The following is a 23,060-nucleotide window of genomic DNA, read 5'->3' as shown; positions in this document are numbered from 1 at the left end:
GTCCTTTGCGTTTTTATTGAACAATTAAAGCTAAACATTAACGTTAGCTTAAACGCTGTATTAAGGTAGTTACCACAAAGTTAAAGGAGCCATTATCTGGCACCTTTGAAGGAACAATGCCAAAAGTGCTTGGAGTACTTTGCAAACCAACTCAGGTTTTGTTATTACTTCTATGCAAGTGATAATAAAGTCTTTATCTTTCAAACCGTGTACTTTTTTGACCTCTTGTTAAAGTGTTAAAGTGTGGGGTTTTAACAGCATCCACACACACTCCATAACCTATTAACAGAAGCTCAGTCACCTGGGACCTGGTGCAGATCTCGCACGGTGTGTCATGTTCAACACCTGTAAACGCACTCCACTTAATGTTAATATCCATTAGAAATCGTTGAATACATTCTAACTTTAGTACCGCTATATCTGTCCATGACTATTACTTATTATAACCACTTCATTACTAGGCCTATTTCTGAGTTTTTGTTGTCCACAACGGCAAGGGCTATCATATGTAATCTTGGTACTTAAAGATAGATAACACCTGTGAGATTGTTGAACAAGTTGTATAATCAATTTGGATACTTACTTGGTTAGAGCGATTGGAAGATTTAATATCCCCCTGAAATTCCGCAAATTACCTATTTCCTCTGAAACCCTTCCTTAGCTGCTATACATTGATTGTCAACGCTATGTTTAATTGCAAACTTGATTGTAAGTTTTTGGTGGTTTTATGTGACCAAACATAACTTTAATGACAAAAACAACAAAGGCAAGATCATTTTTGGTTAGGGTTAAAAAAAAAAAGAAAAGTGAAGTTTGTTCTTGATTGTTTTTTGCCTGTGGAGTTTTAGTCCCAGAACACAGTCACATTATTATGTTTTGGACCGTTGGATTCAGTTGGGTGTCAGCTTTCATTTGATCTATTATAGTACTATTGGTGTAGATCGTTTTTGCTGTGCATGTGCACAGTTATATACAAGCACATAACTATTTTTGTTACATGCTTCTCACAGATCTATGCTAATCCAGGGTCAGAGCTAGGGTCAAGCAGCAGAGAGAGAAAGAGAGAGAGAGAGAGAGAGAGAGAGAGAGAGAGAGAGAGAGAGAGAGAGAGAGAGAGAGAGAGAGAGAGAGAGAAGCGTTGTCTCTGTGAAATTAGCATAGCTGTTGTATGTATGTATTGTATGCTGTATGTATTTGGGATTTAGATTTAGATTTTAAATTCAGGTTTTAGATTTAGTTGTACGATTTAGCATTTCGATGTAGGATTTAGCTTCAGTTATACTATTTCGATTTATATATAAGATTTCGATTTAGATATAAAATGTCGATTTCGATTTAGGATGTAGACTTTACATATAGCCTAATTCTATTTTGATATATTTATTTTTACATTTTTGAAAAATTAATCTGGAACTAAATCTGGAACAAGTGAAGCACGTTTTTAAGCAACAAAAGTTTAGAAACGACCCCCAATATACTTCATTGAATGTGTTAATGAGTGAAATCACTTATATCAGACGTTGCCTACATCTGTTTTGGGGACATACGTTGCCTAATGCGCATTTCGACAATAGATGGCGCTATTGTTGTAAAACGACAAAAGTGGGCGCTCTTACGTGTGTGTGTGTGTGTGTGTGTGTGTGTGTGTGTGTGTGTGTGTGTGTGTGTGTGTGTGTGTGTGTGTGTGTGTGTGTGTGTGTGTGTGTGTGTGTGTGTGTGCGCGTGCGTGCGTGCGTGCGTGTGTTTTTGTTCTGTGCGCTTTGTTTTCCAGGTGATCCAGTTAGGTCCTTTCCGCTCTCCGTACAGGAATGCAGACTGCATTACGTCAGTTATCCTGCCAGCAGTGAGAAAGTTTCGTCCGTCCACGGTGATTACTACTATCTGGGGACGCGTTGTTTTTAATATATATATTTATATATATATATCATAACTGGACCTGGCGATTTCTTGGTGTACGTGTGGCCGAAAGATGAAACACTCAACTCATCCATAGCCCCGCTGCTTCAGAATGAGATATTGCTTGAACCTTTAAAGAGCAGCCAACGAGATTAGATGGAGAAACTGGAAGGTAAGCTAATGCATTTCTCATGTTGTTAGTAGGCTACGCTCGATATTGCTTCGATTTAAGCGAGCGATGTTCCTGGCTAGTTTGAAGAGGCAGCCTGCACGATGTTGAAATCGCGATGTATTTACTTGTTGAAATTAGCTATTTTCTGAACATTTAAGGAAAAACCATGCATATTTCCTAAAGACTGTTGCAATTGTCGCCCGACCGTATTGTGGAAATATCCACCCCACGTACCATCACGCAATCACAAAAATGCAATGTTTTTTTACATCATTACATTGTTTATGTCTGGCAGACACAGATCGTGGACACCACTGCGCATGTTGTGGAGGACCGATTGAAGACTCTCATCACATGAAGATTCTCCAGGACACATGGCATAACGCCTGCTTCCAGTAAGTTTCTAAACCGTTTGCAAAACAAAAGCTTTTCCATTTTGCGTTCTACAACATGTCCTATAGGGGCCCGACAGAGATGCATCTCGTAGGCATTCCGTGAATGTTTTTGTTTTGATTGACTCAGGAAACGAATTGTATTCAAATGCACTCAATTGCTTTATCTGCAGATTGGTATTCAGGTTTGGTATGTGAGGGAAGTTACCCTACGTTCCGGTTTCAGACCTTTTCCTTGTTTCTTGTAAATAACTATTTGTGGGCCTTCCCCTTGTCATAGTTGGACATTTATAGTGACAGTGTGAAATGTAGTCATATATTTGTTAATAACAATATTCTATAGTCATACCCCATCGTACAGCACCTCTGATGACTCTAATCTCAACTCAATTCCATTCACTCAAGTACTGCTTCTTCCTTCCAGAAGCTGCAGTATATAAGAAGGCTTTAGAAGAAGTGTGAATGTGGTTTGCTCAAGCAGACACCTTCTTTAATACAGACGCAAGCTATTTATTGTACCCAATTTTGTATATCATTTTGTTAGTTGAAGAACTTACACCAGGCTGGTACATTCTCTATTCTTCCCAACTGCAATATGTGCACCTATTCTGTAGGCATCTCCTTGTTTATATGAGGTTTATAATTCTCTTAACATTGTTGTCTTTTTCAAATATCTCAGTTAGTAGGTGTTTGGATGATCCGAGCATGTTGAAGTCTTACCTGTACTACTGGTGCTGAAGTACAAACCCTATTCAAACTTAAGTGAATTTCAAGCATCCAAGCATCCGTCACTGATCACTTGGCACTTAAAATAGTGTTCGCTTGTTTTTTTGCCAGAGGCCAGGGGGTGGGGGTCAAAGTACTTTATTTCCCTACAAGAAACTCAAAACGTTCGCCTCCTTACCCTCCCTCTCCCTCCATTAGCACAAAGCTAACCAAAGGAACATTCTTTGTGAATGTCACCCGCTGCGTCGCGGCTATTGTCCATTGTTGTGCGCTCAGTGGCAGCCATGTAAAGGTGCCCTCCTGTGTAAACACGGCCAAAACGATGACATCAGCCCAGTTCCAGTAACCCTGAAGGGGTTCAGGGGGGCCTGGAGGTAACAACAGTAGTAAAGGCTCCTGCCACGTTCCCAGCCGCGGCATTCCTAGACGACGACTCAGAGACCAGGCTTAGTCGTCCGAGACGCTTGCGGCGAAGTTGGCCCTTTTTCTCGCTCCCTAGACACCTTGATTGTTCCGGCTCGCTGCAAATAACGCTTGGCACGGTGCTTCAGGTACTATAATGTACCTATGTTGCCTTTCTGGTGCATGATAACGAGCTCGCTAGTTTCCTGTGTTAGGTAGTGTTACGTTGATTCATTTGACAAAAGTGTGTTATACACGTGTAGGAACTGATACACACACACATAGTCTATTCTTAAGTTGGTCCCATCTCATAGTACTATTATGAGTACTATTAAATAATGTGTTTAAATGCTTGTTTCCATTAAAAGAAGGAAATTGTAGACCATTAGGATAAAGAACTTAACTCAAATGACTCAAGCCTTGGCTGACAGAATAATTCTAAACATGTGGTTTATGTATGGCTTCGGTTGCAAGAGTTCTCCTTCTCTTTCACCTTGTCTTCAAGGGGTTCTCGTACAATATACACGGGAAAACAGTCTGTCAGTCACCCCAAGTTATTAATAAATAAGTCCACTTGCCATCCAGGCTCATACTACGCGCCTCCTTCACAGTCTACAAAATTCAGATTTCTCTGCTCTCGGAATTAGAGGAAATGATGAATGTTTACTTTTTTCAGTGTTTATGTTGGCGAGTCCATTGTATTGTCTCTAGCCTGGCCACCTGCATGGGCCCCATCCTAAAGCATACCCTGAAGTGTGTTTGTTTTGTTTTTTTGTCCCAGAGAATCCTTCCTATCTGGTCTGTGATATCTCTGAGGCGTTTGAGTTTGTTTTTGATGTGGAGGGACTGCTGACTACTGTCTTAACAATTGCGGTGTGTTTCACTAGGGAGAGCTAGACATGCACGCCACAGTGATGCTGCATGTTTCCCCAATCACTTAACAATGATCAGAATATATTAACTCATTAATCTATTTACTTTTTTGTCACAGTTCGTCCCTATCCTAAGACCTTAATGAGCAGGTAGGGGTTAGGCGTCTTGCCCAAGAGACCAAAGGTAGACTCACTGCAGACATGGGGATTGAACGCCCTCCCCACTAGACTATCCTGGCCCCCTTCTCCTTGACAGACGCACACGCATGTGAAAGGAACCAGAGGGAACTGAGTGGACTGGAGGAGGATGTTTTTGGTCTGCCTTCTGTCACGTTGTGCATATTTATGTGACGCTTGAGACGAGATGACAGTCCTTTGCAGTGTTATTGTTATCAGGTTCTGCATGAAAGCTATTGATGAGTTGAGTGTCTTCGAAAGTGTCATCGACCTGCCTTAGCAGATGTCACAAAGGGTCAATGAAGCGCAGTATTGATGAGTTTGTTAACCTGAGAATCTGGCATACCCGGAAATGACAAATACACCTGGCAGAATCCTGATTCCGGATATATTCATTTAATCTCAAAAGTCACTGTATTCTTCTAAATCGTATCAACTCACACTTTTTACTTAATTCCCATATGAGGATAATCATGTTTCAGCTGTGTTAAAGTTAGGTTAAATATTGTTTCCTAATGCTAAATAGCCAAGCTCAGATTCAGGCCCCGTTGCATGCATTACCAACACATGAGTAGCAGAGTAGCTATAGGAATCAAACCTAAGGTTAGTATAATTATTTAGTTAAGGGCAGTGAGTAATGAATTGGCGGTCAAGTGCCTGCTTAATTTCACAGAGATAGCTGTCAAATGCGTTCTGAACTCAAGACAAGAGCTAAAATAACCCAACAGTAATAAGTAATAAGTCAACAGGGGGGCAAAAGTCAAGTTTGTGACACCGTCTGTTTTGGTCTGGGTCTTTCCGTCCCGGTGGCTGTGTGATGTCTCCCAACACCCCATCAGACATGTTTCTAATAGGATACATGGCTCCGGTCCAGCCGGCTCCTAGGACAGCTTAGCTCCCTAATGTGATCTTTATCGGTGGAAGACTTCCCGCTCCACTTCCCCTGGTATTATGCTGCACTGTGGAGCATCAAGGAAGCATTTTCCTTTATCCATGCCTGGCCTGCTCGTCTTAAAAAAACAGTGTTCCTGTACTATTAAGTCAAGTCAATTGCCTTGGAGTCAATTTGCCTTGATTAAAGTCTCAAAGGACTACATTTTACAACAGCACCTAAGCTCTCTAAAGGGCAATGGAAACTCCCAATCCCAAGGGAAGGAACCCTGAGAATTGAAACAGAAGGGAGGGATCCCTCCCTCCATAGAAACTAAGGTCAAGTTAGATGAAGCTGTTAGAAAATAGTAGATAAGTAAATACAACTCGACAATGACTTTTTTTTAATGTGCCAACATTTGTGTGGCACATTAAAATGGTTATCAGAAGTCTTAAATGCTAGGCAGTCACCTTCCTCTTTGCCAGTTCTACATTTGGTGAACGTTGTAGGACATTTGTAGGACGTTTAATGTGTTGAAGCTGGTCACGCTGCGTCTGATTAAACTAGAGTTAGCCCACAGACAACGATGGCCTTTGTGTTTGGCATCCTCTCCCCGCTGTCTCCATACCTTTACACTGCATCATCCCACCCAGCCTATTTACACTTAAAAAGGTTGTCGTATTATTATAGTAGCAAAGTCAATACTATAATATTGAATTGAGTTAACTTGACCAAAGAAATTGTAAAGTATATTTTGATAGGCACTCATCCTGTCTGCTGCAAATCATGTTATAAGCATGAAACATCGGTGCCTTCTGCAGTCTCGGTTTTCGATTGGAAAAACCTGCAGCTTGGCGGTTTTGTAGCTTATATTAAGTCATCTCGGAATGATGAGGCAAGGAGAGGAATAACATGTGTTCTTTTTCTGGTAACTTTATCCATCTGGATTATTAGGTGTGACGCAATATTCTTTTGTTGACCTCAATTGACTTTTGTCTTACTAACTGAACACAAATTCTGCTGCTGGTCGAAAGGCTGAAGTCCACAGAGGCCCCTTGTTGTGGACGGCAAAATCAATAAGTCTGCAAAGAGGTTTTCTCATCCTTTGATTTGCGCTGTGTACCGGTGGCTGAACCTGTTTCCGTGCTTCTGCACAACGCACGGCGGTTGAGTAATGCCCGTTGGCTCCAGGTGTCAAGGCTGCACTCACCTTCAGCGTTCCAGTCTAAACTATGTGAACATTCCGTCTTCTGGCTTCACTGTCACTCCTACCTACCGTCCATCAACCCTCTCCCATTCATCTGCTGGTCTTCTCAGTCATTGTAATACGAAATAGTGAACGTGACTTTGTATTTTAAAACTGGAATGAAATATTTCTTCAAAGTCATGCTGCAGCCCCGTCATCTCTCAGAGATCTTCAGATTAGTGGTGGGTCAGTAAGCCCAGTGTTCAGTGAGATAAAAGGCACTGAATTAGCACAAAGGGTTGAGTCAGGAGTTATTTTGACCCACATGAGAAACCAATCTGTGGTACGAGAGCTGCGGGAATGCGCAGAGATGTTCCTTGACTTATCCAGGAGGGATTTGCTGCCACAGTTGTCAACCCAAAGCCTTTTCCGGCATTCTTCCCACCCTTCTTCTGTAATCCTATTTTTAAATGCTCATAGATTGCGGTCTACCGTGTGCTTATTTTTTTTTTTTTGCCCTTTCATACAACTGGTTCGAATTAAGGTGCAGGAATGCAACTAAGGTGGGGCTACCTTTTAGGATGTATTGTTAAGAGCAAGTCAGGACCAACCTGTGTGTGTTTCCTGGCTCAGTCTGCTCGCTACCACTATTTATTGTCCTGCGTTTTCCGAGATTCGTAACACAAGACTCCACACGATTCATGGGATGAGCTCTTTCCGCCCAAGTTGTTTAAACGCCCACTTGATCGGCAGGGAAGGAAAAAGTACAGCCCGTCACCTGGAAGGATCTCCACCTCCAGCCGCTGTCAGTCTGTGGTCTGTGGTTTATGGCTTCTGGGCCCCCTCTCTGTCACTCCACCCATCCACAGCCCATGGGAACCCTTACCGAAATGTCAACCTGTTCATCAAATAATCTTTTTTTTTATTGTTAAATCGTAAAAGATTTCCCTGCCCTTTTTGGTGTTCCTGCTGTGTTTGGTTTTGTTTTGCAGGACTTGTTTTCAACTATTTTTGACCTTTTTGATTGGAAGGTGAAGTTAAGGCTGGAAGGCATACTGACAAAGTCACAGTTTGTTCTGGTTTTTAGTTTGGCAGTCAGGAATGTACTCTGGATTTTGAGTCAGAAATCTTTCAATTCATCAAATGTCAATTTTTTTTTTTCCTTCAGTGTCGTTTGTTTTATATACCTCATGTATTTGTGTTTTCAAGGACCCCTCGAGTTCACGCTTGAGGGGTTGTCCTTCAATAAAACTTTCCATGTGCTCTTTCTTTCTTTCTTTCTTTCTTTCTTTCTTTCTTTCTTTTCTTTTTGATATATATTTTTTTAAGATCCAGGCATTTGCCAACTTGTCACTATCCTATCCACATTTATACAGAATTTTTAAAATAAACATTTTGGGATTCTTATATATTCTATTGCTGAGATGGGCTGAGATTCAAGCATGTCTTTGCCTGTAGCCTGCTTGTTCTTTTAATGTGCACATGACAATAAACTGGAAATCCCTCTCCCTCCCGCCACCCCCTCCCTCTCTGCAGGTGTTCGGTTTGCTCGGACCACCTGACCAACTGGTACTATGAGAAGGGCGGGAAGCTGTACTGTGCCAAGCACTACTGGGAGACGTTTGGGGGCCAGTGCCACGGCTGCTCCCTGCTGATGACTGGTCCTGCCATGGTGAGTGGAAGGGGGCGCGGCGTTTCAGCATAGCCGTACGCACGCTCTGGGTCGCTATGCCGGTTCCTGCCTTTATGCGTCTGTCAGTTTAGTCTGTCAAAGGTCACTCGTTTTGGGGACGCACCGGGTAGAGCGCGTACCATTTAGGCTCAGTCCTGATCGCAACGACCCGGGTTTTGATTCCTGCCCATGGTCCTTGGCTGTACGCCTTCCCCTCTATCTCCTATACCTTCCTAACCATCTCCCTCTGTAAAAATAGTCATGAATCCTGTGCCATCTGGTGATATGTTTCCCACTGTAGAATGAGCGGGCGATGCGTTGTGCGAACGACAACGACTTGTAGACGCTCTAATAAAACTAGAATACATATGGTATTTATCTGTGTTTTATGAGACGATTCGGTGATATAGTAACTGTCAAGAGGCAGCCATGGGTTTGTCTGGACCCACACCAGAGCTGTGGGTTGTCTTGTTTGGATTCTGAGGCTCTTCCATCGTGGGGGGGGAAGGTTGAGGTTTTTCCCCCTCTAAGTGGTGTTAGGGGGTAAACTAAACTGTTCTCTGTTGGCGTTTGTGGGGTTTGCCATAGGCGAACGAATGGCTCAGATTTCATCAGCCCTTTTAAGTTTGGTTCATTATTATTTTATATATATATATATATTTATGTATGTATATGAACAAATCAAAGAAAATTCTACTTTTTGATACCCAGTCTTGTCAAAGACTATTTTTTATTTGTGTCTTTTCCATGGACTTCCTTCTCCCAAATCCAGGGTAGTTTTGATTTTCAACTGACAAAAAGATAACATCTCCTTTGTCATCAGTACGGCTGACTTTCATTCACTGCAGCTTGTGCAGCAAAATGTATTAATAAATCAACAAATGAAACCAAGAGTTGTAAATGAAGTGCTGGCATGAATCACTTCATTCCACTTGCTCCCAGGTGTTTGAGATTACTGGCAGCAAAAATACGAGCCCAGCTGCTGTTAACGGGGAGAATGCATCGAACAGAGAGAATGCATTTTTACACTGTGTGAGCTGAGGTGGAAACGCAGTGCTAGAGAGGGGCCCGACTGAAAACGACCCTGTTGTGTAATGGGTTACCCCCTCGTGGCCCCCATTCACATCTCCCCTGTTCAGAGAAACACCACAGAGTACACCACCACCACCACCGCCACCCCCCCCCCCCCCCCCACCCCCACCCCTGCAACACACAGAGCGGTCCACTGGGTAGATGGCAGAGTGGAAGGTGGTTTAGGTTTGGAGTCTGTCCATCACAGCGTTGAAGCCTTGATGTGGTGAGAAGCGTAGTGAGTGTTGTAGATGCTCGCTGGCGCTGAACAATGCCGTGTGTGGCGTCACCATCCGAGGGAATAATGACACTCTCCCCAGCGCTATGCTGCTGCTACCTAAATCATAGTGAGCCCTGTGGTCGTACAATGACAACTTTATGTATTCAACATCAGTTCCATGACGACCGCCAAACATAATATAACACAAATCCCTCTGATACTTGAGATGAAAGAGAGCGGGAGCGCTTGTGTGCCAAACAAACACAAACCACACAAACCGGCATCAACATCCAACACCCATGTCAAAATGTATTTATTTGATTCAGGTCAGGGAAGCTTCATGATGCTATCAAAGACAAGTGACAAGTTGATAGGCCACACCCTTTATTTTCTCTAGATTCTATCTAAACTTCCAAACGTTCCAAACTGTGATTTATGGGATTATCAATCATTTGCATCTCTTTGATTGAGTTTCAGAACGCCAAGGGCAACAAAAGGGATTGACATCATTGCATCATTGCAGTACCATCATTGGCATGGTATCATTGCAGTCAGACAGTTAGAACAAGCAGTAAAGGGCCAACAGAAGAGAAGGGGCTTTTCAAAATAAGTTATTGACACAGATTACCGGTAGATTGACATTTGAACATGTTAAATGACAAAGGGGAAACTTTGAGTGAGGGTGCGGATTCAAGTACAATAAATGCTAGAATTGACCACCTGTAACACCAGAGGGGAAAAAACCCTGGCCTTTTGAGTTGTCCCGCCTGTCAAGGCTTTACCAGACTCATAAAACACAAACTCATGGTTTTGGTATGAGAGTAAAGGGGACCAGAGAATGTGTTCCGCTCTCCTTTTACAAACATTAATTTAATGGACAATCTCCTAAATTAAAAGGACATCGCAAACATCCAAACTATTTCACAGCTTTCATTGCAACCGGCATTATTTTATTCTTCAGTTTTTATTGTTCTGCAGAGACTTTTGAACGTTTTTTTGACCCACAAAGCAAAGAACATTCTGGAGCCTTCAGATATTCTGCTGCCATCTTGGCCAAGTCTTTTTGGCGGTTGGTTGTCTTGGTAACCTCGTAACCAGAAACAGAATCATGGCTACCCCTCAGGGTCATGTGGGCGCATGCACCAATAGAAACAATCGGAAATGTTTCGGACGCTACATCGTCTGGTTCGGAGCAATGAGCAACGAACGACGTTGATCAGATTTGTATCTGTGGCGCTAGTCATTACATTGTTGTTCGTTATTTTATATTTATTTGATTAACTAGACCTTTCACAGCAACCATTCAGTCAACATAGTTCCATACAGCTTGTATGGAAATATGTGTGTAAAATGTGTTATTTTGTTGCAATTGTGGTACACACATGGAACCAAGCCCGGGTGAGCTTTCCCGCTCGGTGACCCTTCTCCCTATGCGACGCTAGTTCACGTTAGTCACTAGCTGTCAGCAGCTGGCCGAGCCTGTGGCTGTTGTGACGGAGATCAGTGTCGACTCGTCGTTGCCTTACAGATGGGGAGACACACGCACTAAGGTTCACATCAGCCCTTTCCCACTGTGATGACAGACATTCATTCCCATCATTCTGACTCAGAACACGGGTTCAACGGTTGTGACTAAAAGGGGGAGGAGCCACAAGTAATTTACACTCCATGACTTATACTCATGTGTGTATGAGGGGACACGTCCTATAGCCTACCACTTTCTGTCTTTAGGGCTCAGGGTTTGGGATGGGGCTAAGTCTCGGCATCTCAGGATTTGATGACCCTTAACGCTCTATATACTTGTTTGTCTGCATAAGCTGTCCAACTACCGTTGAATATGGTAATTTCTGACGTGGACGCTGTAATGTTGTAGGGTTGTTTGTCTAATGAAACCCAGAGTTTCCTACCTTCTTTCTTTGTGTCCTTGTACGCCCTGCTTAAGCAAGTCATACGAATGCGCATAAACCCTCACCATCTCAGCAAGTCTTGCTTCAAACTGGTTCGTCTTGAAATAAATTTGCACTGGCCGCAAATTGTACAGATACCAAATATTTATGGATGCCAGATGCTGATCCAGTCATTCATGTGGCATTGTGGACCAAATGCAGGCAGCGCAGTATTGGTGGTGACGTGGGTGAAGTTTGAATATTTCTACTGAGCGCCCTGCACACACTGCGGCCAGAGAAACCCAATGTGGCGCTTTGTTCTCATCCCAAACCGGCCATATTGTCCGTGAGAACACACCATTTTTGTTTTTGTGTGTGTGTGTGTGTGTGTGTGTGTCACTGAAAAGAAAACCCTAACCCTAAAGCCAAACCCTAACAACTAAAAACCAAACCGCAAAATCGTGCTAGACATGCGGTCATGTCGCATGAGCAAGGGAGAAGAGAAAGTGACAGTGTTACTTAATTTGCCTGAGGAATAGTTGTCTAGTGGGGGGGGGGACATGCGTGATACAAGCGACCAAGGGGATGGGGGGGGGGGGGGGGGGGGCAGAGAGAGAGAGTTCCGCTGACATCATGGCGGGTTTCAGACAAACAGTCTCAGTCAGTACAGACAGAGAGAGGTGAAAGCAGGTGTTACCTGATGCGGTCACAGCCCCGCCCTGCCCCGCCCCCGCCCCCGCCCCCCTCACCCAGCAGCCTCCTCCTGGGAGGACGGGCCGTGACACGCATCCACTGAAGAAGAAGATCGCACCGCAGACGATCCAGCCCTGTAGCTTCAGGTCCCCCCGGAGTGTAGCACAATGAAGACGTGGTTGTGTCTGTGTCTGCAGGTGGCCGGGGAGTTCAAGTACCACCCAGAGTGCTTCGTGTGCCTCTGCTGTAAGGTGGTGATCGAGGACCGGGACACGTACGCGCTGGTGGAGCGCTCCAAACTATACTGGTGAGGAGCCCCTTGGGGTACAGTGGGACCAGTGTACCGTGGGACCAGGAGACCTTGTTGTGCTGAGGGACACGAGGGACTATATCGGCCTGGCTTGGTTTTACAGCGGACCGGACCCAGCAGGGCGCTGGTTAGAGTAGTGCCGCTTATGTCATCGGCATTCACTGCATTTTTTTGTTAAAACAACTATACAAAAACCTAATATTTTTATTTTTTATTATAATTCTTTTGTGTTTCCACCATCCTCAATTTTTGGCAGTATATTGTTTCACTGTTAACTATTCTATCCTTGTATACTACTATTAGTATAACAGTGTATTGATCAAACACTGTTATCCTAAATTATGTTCAGTAAGTTTATTTAGATGCGTGTCATTCAGACAAAGGAGGCAACTCGCTCCAATCTCACCTGTCAAGACACTAAACTATCCTGTGTCCCATTTCGTCCCATTTACTGTGTGCTGCGTTTCCATGACGACCTCTCCTCTCCACTCTGGTTGTGCAGCGGGGACTGCTACAAGCAGGTGGTCCTGGAGCCCGTGCTGGAGAAGCACTCGTCCCAGGACTCTGTGCTGGACTCCCTGCCCCACACAGTCACCCTCATCTCCATGCCGTCCGCCGCCAACGGCAAGCGGGGCTTCTCTGCGTCTGTGCAGAGGGATGCCAGCAGCGGAGTGGCCAGCGTTCAGGTCAAAGAGTGAGTAGTGATTACAGTCCAGTTCTATTGTGTTCTATTGTGTACATGTACTCACTCACTCACTCACTCACTCACTCACTCACTCACTCACGCTAATGCTTAACAGGACGGGTGAAGGCAGATTACACGGCAATATAACCCAACCGTCAAAGACAGATCAATCATAATTCAACGGAACAAGACAGACGGATACAATAAAATAACTGTAAATGACCGAAGAACTGAACCAGTCAGGCCAACGTTAGGGTTAAAGGTCCAAAAAATAAAACATACATGGCATAAAAGAACCGAAACTGAAAAAAGGCTGAGAGGCTAAAGTTCTGCTCTCCTATTCCCTCTCCATGTGAACAGAGCTCCCCCTGTCCTCAGCATAATTGCACGTCTGTCAAATAAGTGTGTGTGTGTGTGTGCACGCCTGCGAATTACACAACAAGTTTCAGGGTGTTGTTTGTATTCTTTGTTTGCCAAGAGTAGAGTTAGTACAGTAGTTATTTTATCGTACGATAACCACATCGTATGATTGGAATTCTTTTATTAGACGCTCTTTAGAATCTGATAAATCAGTCGGGTCACCCTGGTTTAGATCGATTGCTTACACCTCTGCTCGACCTCCAGGGTTCGAGGAATGCTCATCAGCCCGGAGCTCAGGAACGCCATCCATGTGGGAGACCGGATTCTGGAGATAAATGGTCTGCCAGTGGCCACACTGATGGAAGAGGAGGTAGGTTATATGCTAGCAAGGTCTTATATGCTAGCTATTGCTTATGACCTACCTACCTACTGCAAGGATTGTGTGTGTGTGTGTGTGTGTGTGTGTGTGTGTGTGTGTGTGTGTGTGTGTGTGTGTGTGTGTGTGTGTGTGTGTGTGTGTGTGTGTGTGTGTGTGCAAGAGTGTGAGTGAGATCATCCTTCAGTGGTCCCTGTGGTTTTGATTGTTCAATGTTCACTTCCTCTTTGCCACAACAGCTCAATGGGTTGACCAACACATTCCTTTGTTATGCCAAGCGTTCCCTCACCTGTGCTTTTGTCCAATGGGAGAGGGCGGTCACCTGGAACTGCCCCAGTTAATTGGCACTGATTCACCATTAGACGCATTCCAGTTCTGTGTTCTGAACCTTATGTAGCTGTTCCCACGCATTCATTTGTTGTTCACCCCTGGCACATTACTATCATTACTCCGCGTAGGTGAATTTAAATGAACTTACATTCCTCAGATGCATTGAGGACATGGTATATAACTCTCTTTGATTCGTTGTGGCATACCGTTCTATTTTTGGATTCGAGACGGATGAGAATGCCAGTAGGATGATTAAACATACTGTATTCCAGTAGGTTCCTTACTTCAGCATTCAGGCCGAGTGAAGGTGGAATTCATAGAAAGTCATTCACCGTAATCCTTCGTTCAGCACTACAACAGTCGGCACCCGTTGACAGGACGCTTCTTTGCAGTGTTCGAGTAGAGTTTGTTTCAGTAACAGCCTGAGCCGCACATGCCCACACCCCTAAAACGAACCCCTCTTAAGCACACAGGGAAATAAACTCTCCAATTTAGATGCAGAATTTACCATAAACCCATACACCTCTGTTATTGCACCTCTCTTTTATTCCAACAAATGTATTGCTTTGCTGTCCAGTCCGTCTACAGTAGCATTTCTTAAAAATAAACGTACGTATGCATGTTTGCTTTATTTAAAAAAAAAAAAATGCTCTCTCTCTCTCTGATTGGCGCCGTCAGGTCGACGCCCTCGTCCACCGCACCAGCCAGACCCTGCAGCTGCTCATAGAGTACGACCCGGTCAGGCAGCGTCTGGACCGACTGCGGCTGGGCTCCCCCCTGGACCAGCTGGGGGTCCCCGCCACCGGCCGCATGCGTCTCTCCTCGCCCTCCAACGCCGTGCTGGAGCGGCCGGACGTGGTGGACAACAGCACCCTGAAGAGGCGCTCGCTGAGGTGCGTGCGGAGCAGGCCGGCAAGCCAGCCAGCGAGCCAGCTTTCCTCTGGGGGTTGTCAAGCCGGCTCTCGTTGCTAAATCAGTTGCATTCTCGCCAAGGGGCCAACGTTTTATGAGGCCTTCTCACTCTAAGCCCTCTAAAGGGCAACAGAGTGCAGCCAGTCCAAGGGGAGGGAATCCACAGAAGGGAGATGTGTTCTTCCAGGGTGGTTGGTTAAGAGCGGAAGAGGTGCCAACGTTAGCAGACAGAAAGGATGTGGGCTAGGAAAGCAGGAGGAAATACAATAGGGATGGAAAGGTGTGATACCACGGTTTTAACGCTCGATGTGAGTTAGCAACTATAGATTGATTTTTTAATGACGTGCATTCCTGAACCTTTTGACAAAAAGTGACATATTTGCAGCTCTAAAATATCTCCGACCCATTATCGGTCTAAGTCTGATTGATAAGAGCAAGAGACTCTGTATCAGCCAACCAGTAAAGAGCAGGAGTTTTCCATTGGACGCGTGGTTACACAGAGCCGGGCTGGGGATGTGGTGTTGAGGTTGTTTTCGTTGTTGCTGACGGCGGCACATCTCTCGTCCAGGCGCAGCAACAGCATCTGTAAGTCCCCGGGGCCCGTCTCCCCCAAGGACCACCCCTTCCTGTCGCGGGACATCGGGCGCTCCGAGTCCCTGCGTTCCTCCAGCAGCTGCTCCCATCGCATCTTCCGCCCGTGTGACCTGATCCACGGCGAGGTGCTGGGGAAGGGCTTTTTCGGCCAGGCCATTAAGGTGAGGTTCCTCTTGGCCACGGCCGCTATTTTAGGAACGGCGTTTGTTAACAGGCAGTGAAGACTGTCACCATAACATGTTATATATATATATATATAGGTAACTCGAAGAAAATTGTTGTTTCTGTAATGTCATTACAGAAACAACAATTCTGTAGTGTCATTGTGGTCTGAAGTTTGGTCAGGTGGATTTTGTTTTAGATTTTATATTTCAAAGTTATGCAACAATACACAATGGCAGTTAAGTGTTTGTACTGCATTAACCTAACTGGGCATTTAACACAATTCACATAAAAAAACGTAAAAGCTAATTTTGTCCACTGAATCTGGCAGGTTACCCACAAGGCCACGGGGGAGGTGATGGTGATGAAGGAGTTACTGCGCTGTGACGAAGAGACACAGAAGACGTTCCTGAAGGAGGTCAGTCATTTCTTAAATTGCTTTTAAATGCTCTGGTCAGCGGCATCACATCATCGACCCTAACAAGGATCACCGTTGTCATATCTTCCAACAAATTAAACTATCTCCCAAAGTAATCATTTTGATTCTTTAACAAAGGATTTGAATTCTAAATCCTACACAATGTATTTACATATAGTATAGAACAGGATTTCCTTCTACACTGTTGGGTCCTGGTCCAGTATTCTGTATGTTGAGGCTTGGACCTCATGACCCAGTTACCAGAGCAGCTTTCACACGCCTCCTCTAATGAAGCCTCTTATATTTAGACCTGCATTGTACCACCAATGAGGCGCTGTGGCGCCTCATGTCTCACACCAGTCTACCCGGAACACTAAAATGATCGATGACTGTGGACACTTTAATGAGTTCACACCTGGAAGACTGCAATGTCCAGCAGCTGAATTGTTAAAGTTTGACCTATGACCTGTGTTGACCTCTGAAGGTGAAGGTCATGCGGAGCCTGGAGCACCCCCACGTGTTGAAGTTCATCGGTGTCCTCTACAAGGAGAAGAGGCTCAACCTGATCACAGAGTACATCAGGGGAGGGACGCTCAAAGACTACATCAGAGACATGGTACGATGCCCTGTGTGTGTGTGTGTGTGTGTGTGTGTGTGTGTGTGTGTGTGTGTGTGCGTGTGCGTGTGTGTGAGAAACTTGACCAACAGATTGGCATTGACTTTCCCGAGAGGTCTCTCTCGCTCTCTCTGGCTCTCTCTCTCTGGCTCTGGAACAAATGTAGGCTGCCCCAGAATGAGCTCTGTGTGTGTGAGTGAGTGAGGAGAGGTGACCTGAGTTGAACCTTGTAGGCCGCTGATGAAAGCCTGTATAGTTTGGCCGGCATGTGAGGGGGCTTGGCCAGGAAACCAGAGTACACGTAGAAAGTGTTCCCAGGTGGAAGATCCCCTCCCCCCCCCCCCCCCCCCCCCGTCCTCCTCCTTCCCTCCCTTCCCCCTCACAGCCAGGCAGCGGGCCAGCCAATCATATGGTCCCTGAGTAGCAAAAGGGCTTTGGACCTTGTGTCGTGTTTTGAAGCAAAACTCTTTTAATTCGCCTTCAAATGTGACTTTTGAGATGCAAGGCAGACCCCCAGTTTGTGTGTACTTATGCCTTTTGTTTTATGCCCCCCCCCCCCCCCTCTTTCTCTCGCTCTGTCTCTCTCATTAAAATGACAGGACCTGTTTCCATGGGAACAGAGGGTCAGCTTTGCCAAGAGCATCGCGTCTGGCATGGTGAGTTGGTTTCCTGTCCAATTAGACTCCCTTCAAAAATGTTTGAGGTTGCTTATAGGACTACACCAATCTGTGTGATCAAACCACCGTAAACATCTCTCATGGTTCTACTGAAACATCCGTTACCAATCTCATTTACTGTACCGTTTCTGCCGGAGAGAAGCGTTTAGCGTGCGCGCGCCTGCCATGAATGTAAACAAAGGCAAGATAGCACTTTGGTCTTTTGGAAGCAATGTACTCTGTCAGGAAGGAGGTTGTGGATGAAATAACAGCGAATCGGCATACGAGTACTTTACAAATGTCTTAACACAAAAAAGAAAGTACTATATTCCCAATGTTTACATTTGTAGCAGGCACATTCACAAAAATTCTCTCCAAATCAGAACATCAAAGAGGTTATGACAGATAATATTGGTAACGGATGTTTTCAAGGAAGACAGGAGAGACGGTTATGTTGATTGGCCATTTCCCCTCAACGTGTGTTGTTGCTGTTGTTTCATGTCACATGTCACATCACACCCTGCCCATGAAGCAAGTATTCAATCACTTGATGACAGACATACCAAAGGTAATTAACTTCCGTGTATAATGTTTGTGTTTGTTGTTGTGCTCAGGCCTACCTTCATTCCATGAGCATCATCCACCGAGACCTGAACTCCCACAACTGCCTGGTTAAACTGGTAGGGCACAAATGACTTCTGACCAACACTCCTATCAATACATGTGCATGTCTATTTGTTGTATTTTTTAATCTTTTGGTATGTCTTAGTGCTGCAGAAGCAACAATTTAAACTTCTTGAATCTTGAAACAATTTTTGTTAAAAAGACACTTATTCCCTTGTTGTCGTGGCGTTTCCCCGGTTGAGCATGTTGAATCGTCGTTTATTCATGTGTGCTTCCCACTCCCTGTTCACAACAGGACAACACTGTGGTGGTGGCCGACTTTGGGCTGTCCCGGCTCATTGTGGAGGAGAAGGTCAAGCCCGTCGAAAAGCCCACCTCCAAAAAGAGGGTGTTCAGGCGCATCGACCGCAAGAAACGCTACACTGTGGTGGGGAACCCCTACTGGATGGCCCCAGAGATGCTGAACGGTGAGCTTGAGAGCAAACTCTGCAAAACCCTGAGGCGCCATGCTTGGTTCCGTTGATTTCAATAATGTGATGACTATTGTATGTTCGTACGTCCTGGCACTTAAAAATAGAACTTAGCATTGTGGCGTCTTATCCTAGCTATCTTTGTTGTATAAGGGGAATGGGTTAAACTAGCAATTGTTAGTGCTTGGGACTTATTTCTATGAACATCTTTACTGTACCAACATTGTAAGTTGCTTTGGATCGCTTTGGCTTTTTATTGTAAGTCGCTTTGGATACAAGCGTGTGCCAAATGCCCTAATGTAAATATGATGACAATTGTTTCATGTTGTCCCTTTCCTTTGACTAAATCTCTAGGGAAACGCTACGACGAGAAGGTGGACATCTTCTCCTTCGGGATTGTGCTTTGCGAGGTAACGGCTGGTTGTACAATGTTAACACTGGTTAACGTTCCATTCTAGAAAGATGTCTCAAGACGCCCAAACTACGGTCCATGTGGATTGATTTTTTTGTCTTGTTCGTTCCTGCTCTTTCTTCTTCTCCAGATCATTGGACAGGTCTACGCCGACCCAGAATGCCTGCCCAGGACTAATGACTTTGGTCTGAATGTGGAGAAGTTCTGGGAGAAATTCCTTCCTGAGGACTGCCCGCCTGGTTTTTTCCCTCTGGCGGTGGCCTGTTGTAACCTGCTACCAGACAACCGGTAGGTGACCCCCTCGCAATCCCTCAGTCAAACCTTATTTAAATAGCGCTTGCAGTATTGCACGAATGTTTAAAAGAATAATAAAATAATGATATTCACAGTGATACATTTGAGTGGTAGATTTTAACCAAAAAAGTGTATACATGACTTTATTAGAATAAAGCCGAATAGAAAATGCATGTTTTAGGATATATATATATATATACTTATTTATTTTTACATTCATTAATTGGGTTGTTGGTAGAATGTTTTTTAAATGTTTTAAAACTAAGCTTTTTAAATCAATAATGGCAAGGGTTTCTACTGAAAATTTACCATAACAACACCAAATTAACCCAAATGATATGTTCTTTGAGCTTTCTTGACAGTTAGTGGTTTGTATGTACCTAGAATATGTTAGTGTTCTGGGCAGCTTTGACTGGGGGGACAGACGTTGTAGAAGGGAACAGAGTGTATCGCCGCCCAGGGTTCACCCTGTGTGACCTGGCAGCTCTCTGCTCTGTGCTGCCCCTGGAACCAAGAGGAGATAGCATCTCAGTTTCACCCTTCAGATTCCTATGACATGATTGTTTCCCCGTGTTGTAGACTTTTTCTGTTCTTTTAACCTCTCTCTCTCCCTCTGGCTCTCTCCCTCTCTTTCTCTCTCTCTTTTCTCTCTCTTTTCACCCTCAGACCCCCGTTCCAGAAGCTGGAGGACTTCTTCAAGGCCATGGCCCTCCACCAGGAGCTGGGAATCCCCCTGCCTGCTGAACTGGAAGAGCTACACCAGAGTCTGTGTCGAGATCAGGGGCCCAAGGACGGTGCCCCAGCTCCGGGCACAGGTCAAACCTTGGCCCCAGGCTCGGGTCAGGCCGTGGCCCCGGGCGCGGATAACACCGTGGCCCTGGGCGCAGATCAGACTGTGGCCCCGGCAGCCTCGCCCCAGAGCTCCACGATGACTGGTGACGACAGCGCCTAACAGACGATGACGATCAGAGTGGAGCTCTGTTTTGTTGGTGAACAACGGTGGACTTCTGTCTTGTCGGTGAACAATGAGGAAGACTGAGAAAAAAACTGGATAAGCTGATGTAGCCATAGCCAGCCTCCCAAACGGACCACCCCATGACTACAACCTTACAGCCCCATTACAGCCACCTATCTACAACGCTACTACAACCGTGCTACAATCTCACAGGAACCCAACTTCAAAGTTACAGAAACCTTAGTGCATTCTCAGAGCACGCCTACTGCAACCTTACTACAACCTTTCAGCAACGTTACTACAACCTTACAGCATCATTATAGCCACCTGTCTACAACTTTACCACAACCTTATTATGACTTTGCTAAAACCTTACGGAATCATTCCAACAATCTCACTACAATCATACAGCCACATTCCTGCGACCTTCCCATAATCCTGTCTGCATCCTGACTAGAACCTGATTACGATCTTACTATACACCCTGACTGCTACCTTGACAATACCATGAACCGCCCTCCTGCCTACAGCCCTGAGCCAAACATAACTTTTATTTGGCTTGTGTTTCATCTCTCAATCATGTTCAGACACTTGAGCGGTTATGTCTAAAGACAAATGAGGAATCTTCTAATAGGGTTTAATAGTGTCTGCTATGTGAGGAATGCAGGTGAGTCCTCGCCCAGCAGAGAAACCCCGATATGCATTAGTTATCAGGTTGATTGGTAGGTCAGAGGAAGAGCTGAAGGCGGGCTTATAAAGGAATTTTGTTTACCTACAAGATGACCAAAGTAACTTATGTTTCATTGGTTGAAAAATATAGTGTCATGGAAACAAAGTTTCATTGGTGGATTGGTTTTTCACCTTGATGTGTAATATAATGACCAACAGTTAGATTTTACGATTGAGCCTTATTGTTGATTTAGTTTGTTTTCTACAATCAACAAAGTTTTTACTTGATATTCACTGTTCGTAGGAGCCTTTAGATCAAAGCAGATTTTGCCCCTAAAGTTAACAGTTTATGTATATACTTTGAATGCATTTTATTCTTACCAATGTTTTCATGAAAAACAGGGTGGTTGGTTTTTATAAAGGACGTATTTAAGTTGTGGTAGGTAAACTTGCTGCTGATCATTTGAGAGATCTTGCTTAAGTATTCTCCAAGACGCTGTACAACTTACTAAAGAGATTACGTGTACAAACTGGATTTATACCTTTTTTCGCATAAAGAAATGTATAGAGATGTGTATATACATATATATATAAATATTCTGGTTCTAATTTTATGGATTTTTTTTTTCTAATGGGACTAATGGATTTGTAGATTTCGAGACAATTTTGTAATTATTTTTGCTAGCATCTTAAGGTACGGACTTGCCAGGTTCAACCACTTCTATCACTGTACTGATTCTGTAATAAACATTTTTGAATGAAGGGTTGGCCGTGTGTTCTGGCTGCTAAAAACGCATGCACATTATAATATCAAGAGAAGTGAATTGAACAGTCAATGTGAGAAAGAAGCTACCTCCAGTGTTATGGAGCTGCAGTTCCCTTGAAGGAAATGACAAAATGATTACTACGTAGGATTTGATGAGCAGGGAACCCAGTGGAGGCTGCAGGAGTCCTACAGTGACGACAGCCTGTGGCACTGCAGGAAGAGAACTCGGTGCCTTGATGGACCCAGCAACAGCAGGCCAGGGCTGGCTCTTTCTATGTCCTGCTGGTCCACAGACCAAGAGTCCATTCAGTCAAACTTAATCTTTAAAATCTTTTTAAACACAATGCCCGGTTTACAGATCACCATCTTCCTGTATTTCTTAGAAATACTGGAAAAGAAAAATAAGTACACAACATATTTAAAAACATGCTTCAACTTGTGTGTGTGTGTATATATATATATATATATATATATGGTGTAAAGGAGGAGTACACTGATCTGGGGAAGGCTGAAAGCCGATGACATTGTGTAGAAATATAGGCAATCAGTCAGGAGGAAGAACTGGTAAGCCAATAAACGCTCAGGTGTCAACTGGAAATTGCCAGGGAGGGGCTCCGCTTGCATCCCGAAAATGGCCAGTAGCGGTATGCTGTTGCGGTATTCCGCAACGTCCAATATGTTTCAAGGTTTGGGGAAGACCAGAACATATGCAAGAGTGTGACTCCACCACATTGGGCTTGAGTCAAGCAACAGATGACGAAGAATTTGATGATGCATCCATTTTGGATGTCCAAGTTAGATGTTCAGGTTAGGTGTCCTTATAAGAAGTCCATGTTAGGTGTCCATATTAGACTTACATTTACGGCGTTCATGTTAGATATTCAGGTTAGCTGTCCATAGTACACCTGCCATCCATGTAAATAAATAAGGTTATGTGTTTTAGATGTGATTTTAGATGTCCCAGTTACCTACAGCTTAGGGACCGTTCGGAATTTATGGAATGGACCACCGGAGGAAAATAGGGGGGGTTATGTCTTAATATTCTTTATTGAGGGGTGGGTCACCCAACAATTTTTAGTCTGAGGGGGGGAACCACACCTGACCCTTCCCCCATCACAGGCATGTTATCAACAACGAGCCAGGGCAGTTTCCCGAAACATTCTTAAAGCCTTCTTAATGCTACGTCATTCGTAATCTCTACTTTAAGTTCTACCT

At 44.4% G+C, this 23,060-nt stretch overlaps 1 protein-coding gene across 1 annotated transcript; it reads left to right on the top strand.

Moving 5' to 3' along the window:
- Positions 1–1,853: 1,853 nt before the first annotated feature.
- Positions 1,854–21,835, top strand: limk2 (LIM domain kinase 2). The gene is made up of 16 exons (XM_084467678.1): positions 1,854–2,068; positions 2,364–2,463; positions 8,231–8,366; positions 12,434–12,543; positions 13,049–13,240; positions 13,856–13,961; positions 14,976–15,190; positions 15,778–15,964; positions 16,297–16,383; positions 16,868–16,999; positions 17,599–17,655; positions 18,270–18,335; positions 18,575–18,746; positions 19,104–19,159; positions 19,292–19,449; positions 20,122–21,835. The coding sequence occupies exons 1-16, from the start codon at positions 2,053–2,055 to the stop codon at positions 20,405–20,407; spliced, it is 2,076 nt and encodes a 691-aa protein (XP_084323804.1). The 5' UTR covers positions 1,854–2,052; the 3' UTR covers positions 20,408–21,835.
- Positions 21,836–23,060: the final 1,225 nt, after the last annotated feature.

The sequence above is a fragment of the Micromesistius poutassou genome (genome assembly GCF_964030765.1).
Source record: "Micromesistius poutassou genome assembly, chromosome: 5".
NCBI lineage: Eukaryota > Metazoa > Chordata > Actinopteri > Gadiformes > Gadidae > Micromesistius > Micromesistius poutassou.
This window is presented reverse-complemented; position numbering and strand designations above follow the sequence as displayed.

Bases quoted from the DNA above. Each gene is read 5' to 3' on its own strand.
- limk2 (XM_084467678.1), top strand. The intron at 15,191-15,777 runs GTGCGTGCGGAG...TCTCTCGTCCAG, and splicing joins CTGAAGAGGCGCTCGCTGAG to GCGCAGCAACAGCATCTGTA. The intron at 16,384-16,867 runs GTCAGTCATTTC...TGACCTCTGAAG, and splicing joins AGAAGACGTTCCTGAAGGAG to GTGAAGGTCATGCGGAGCCT.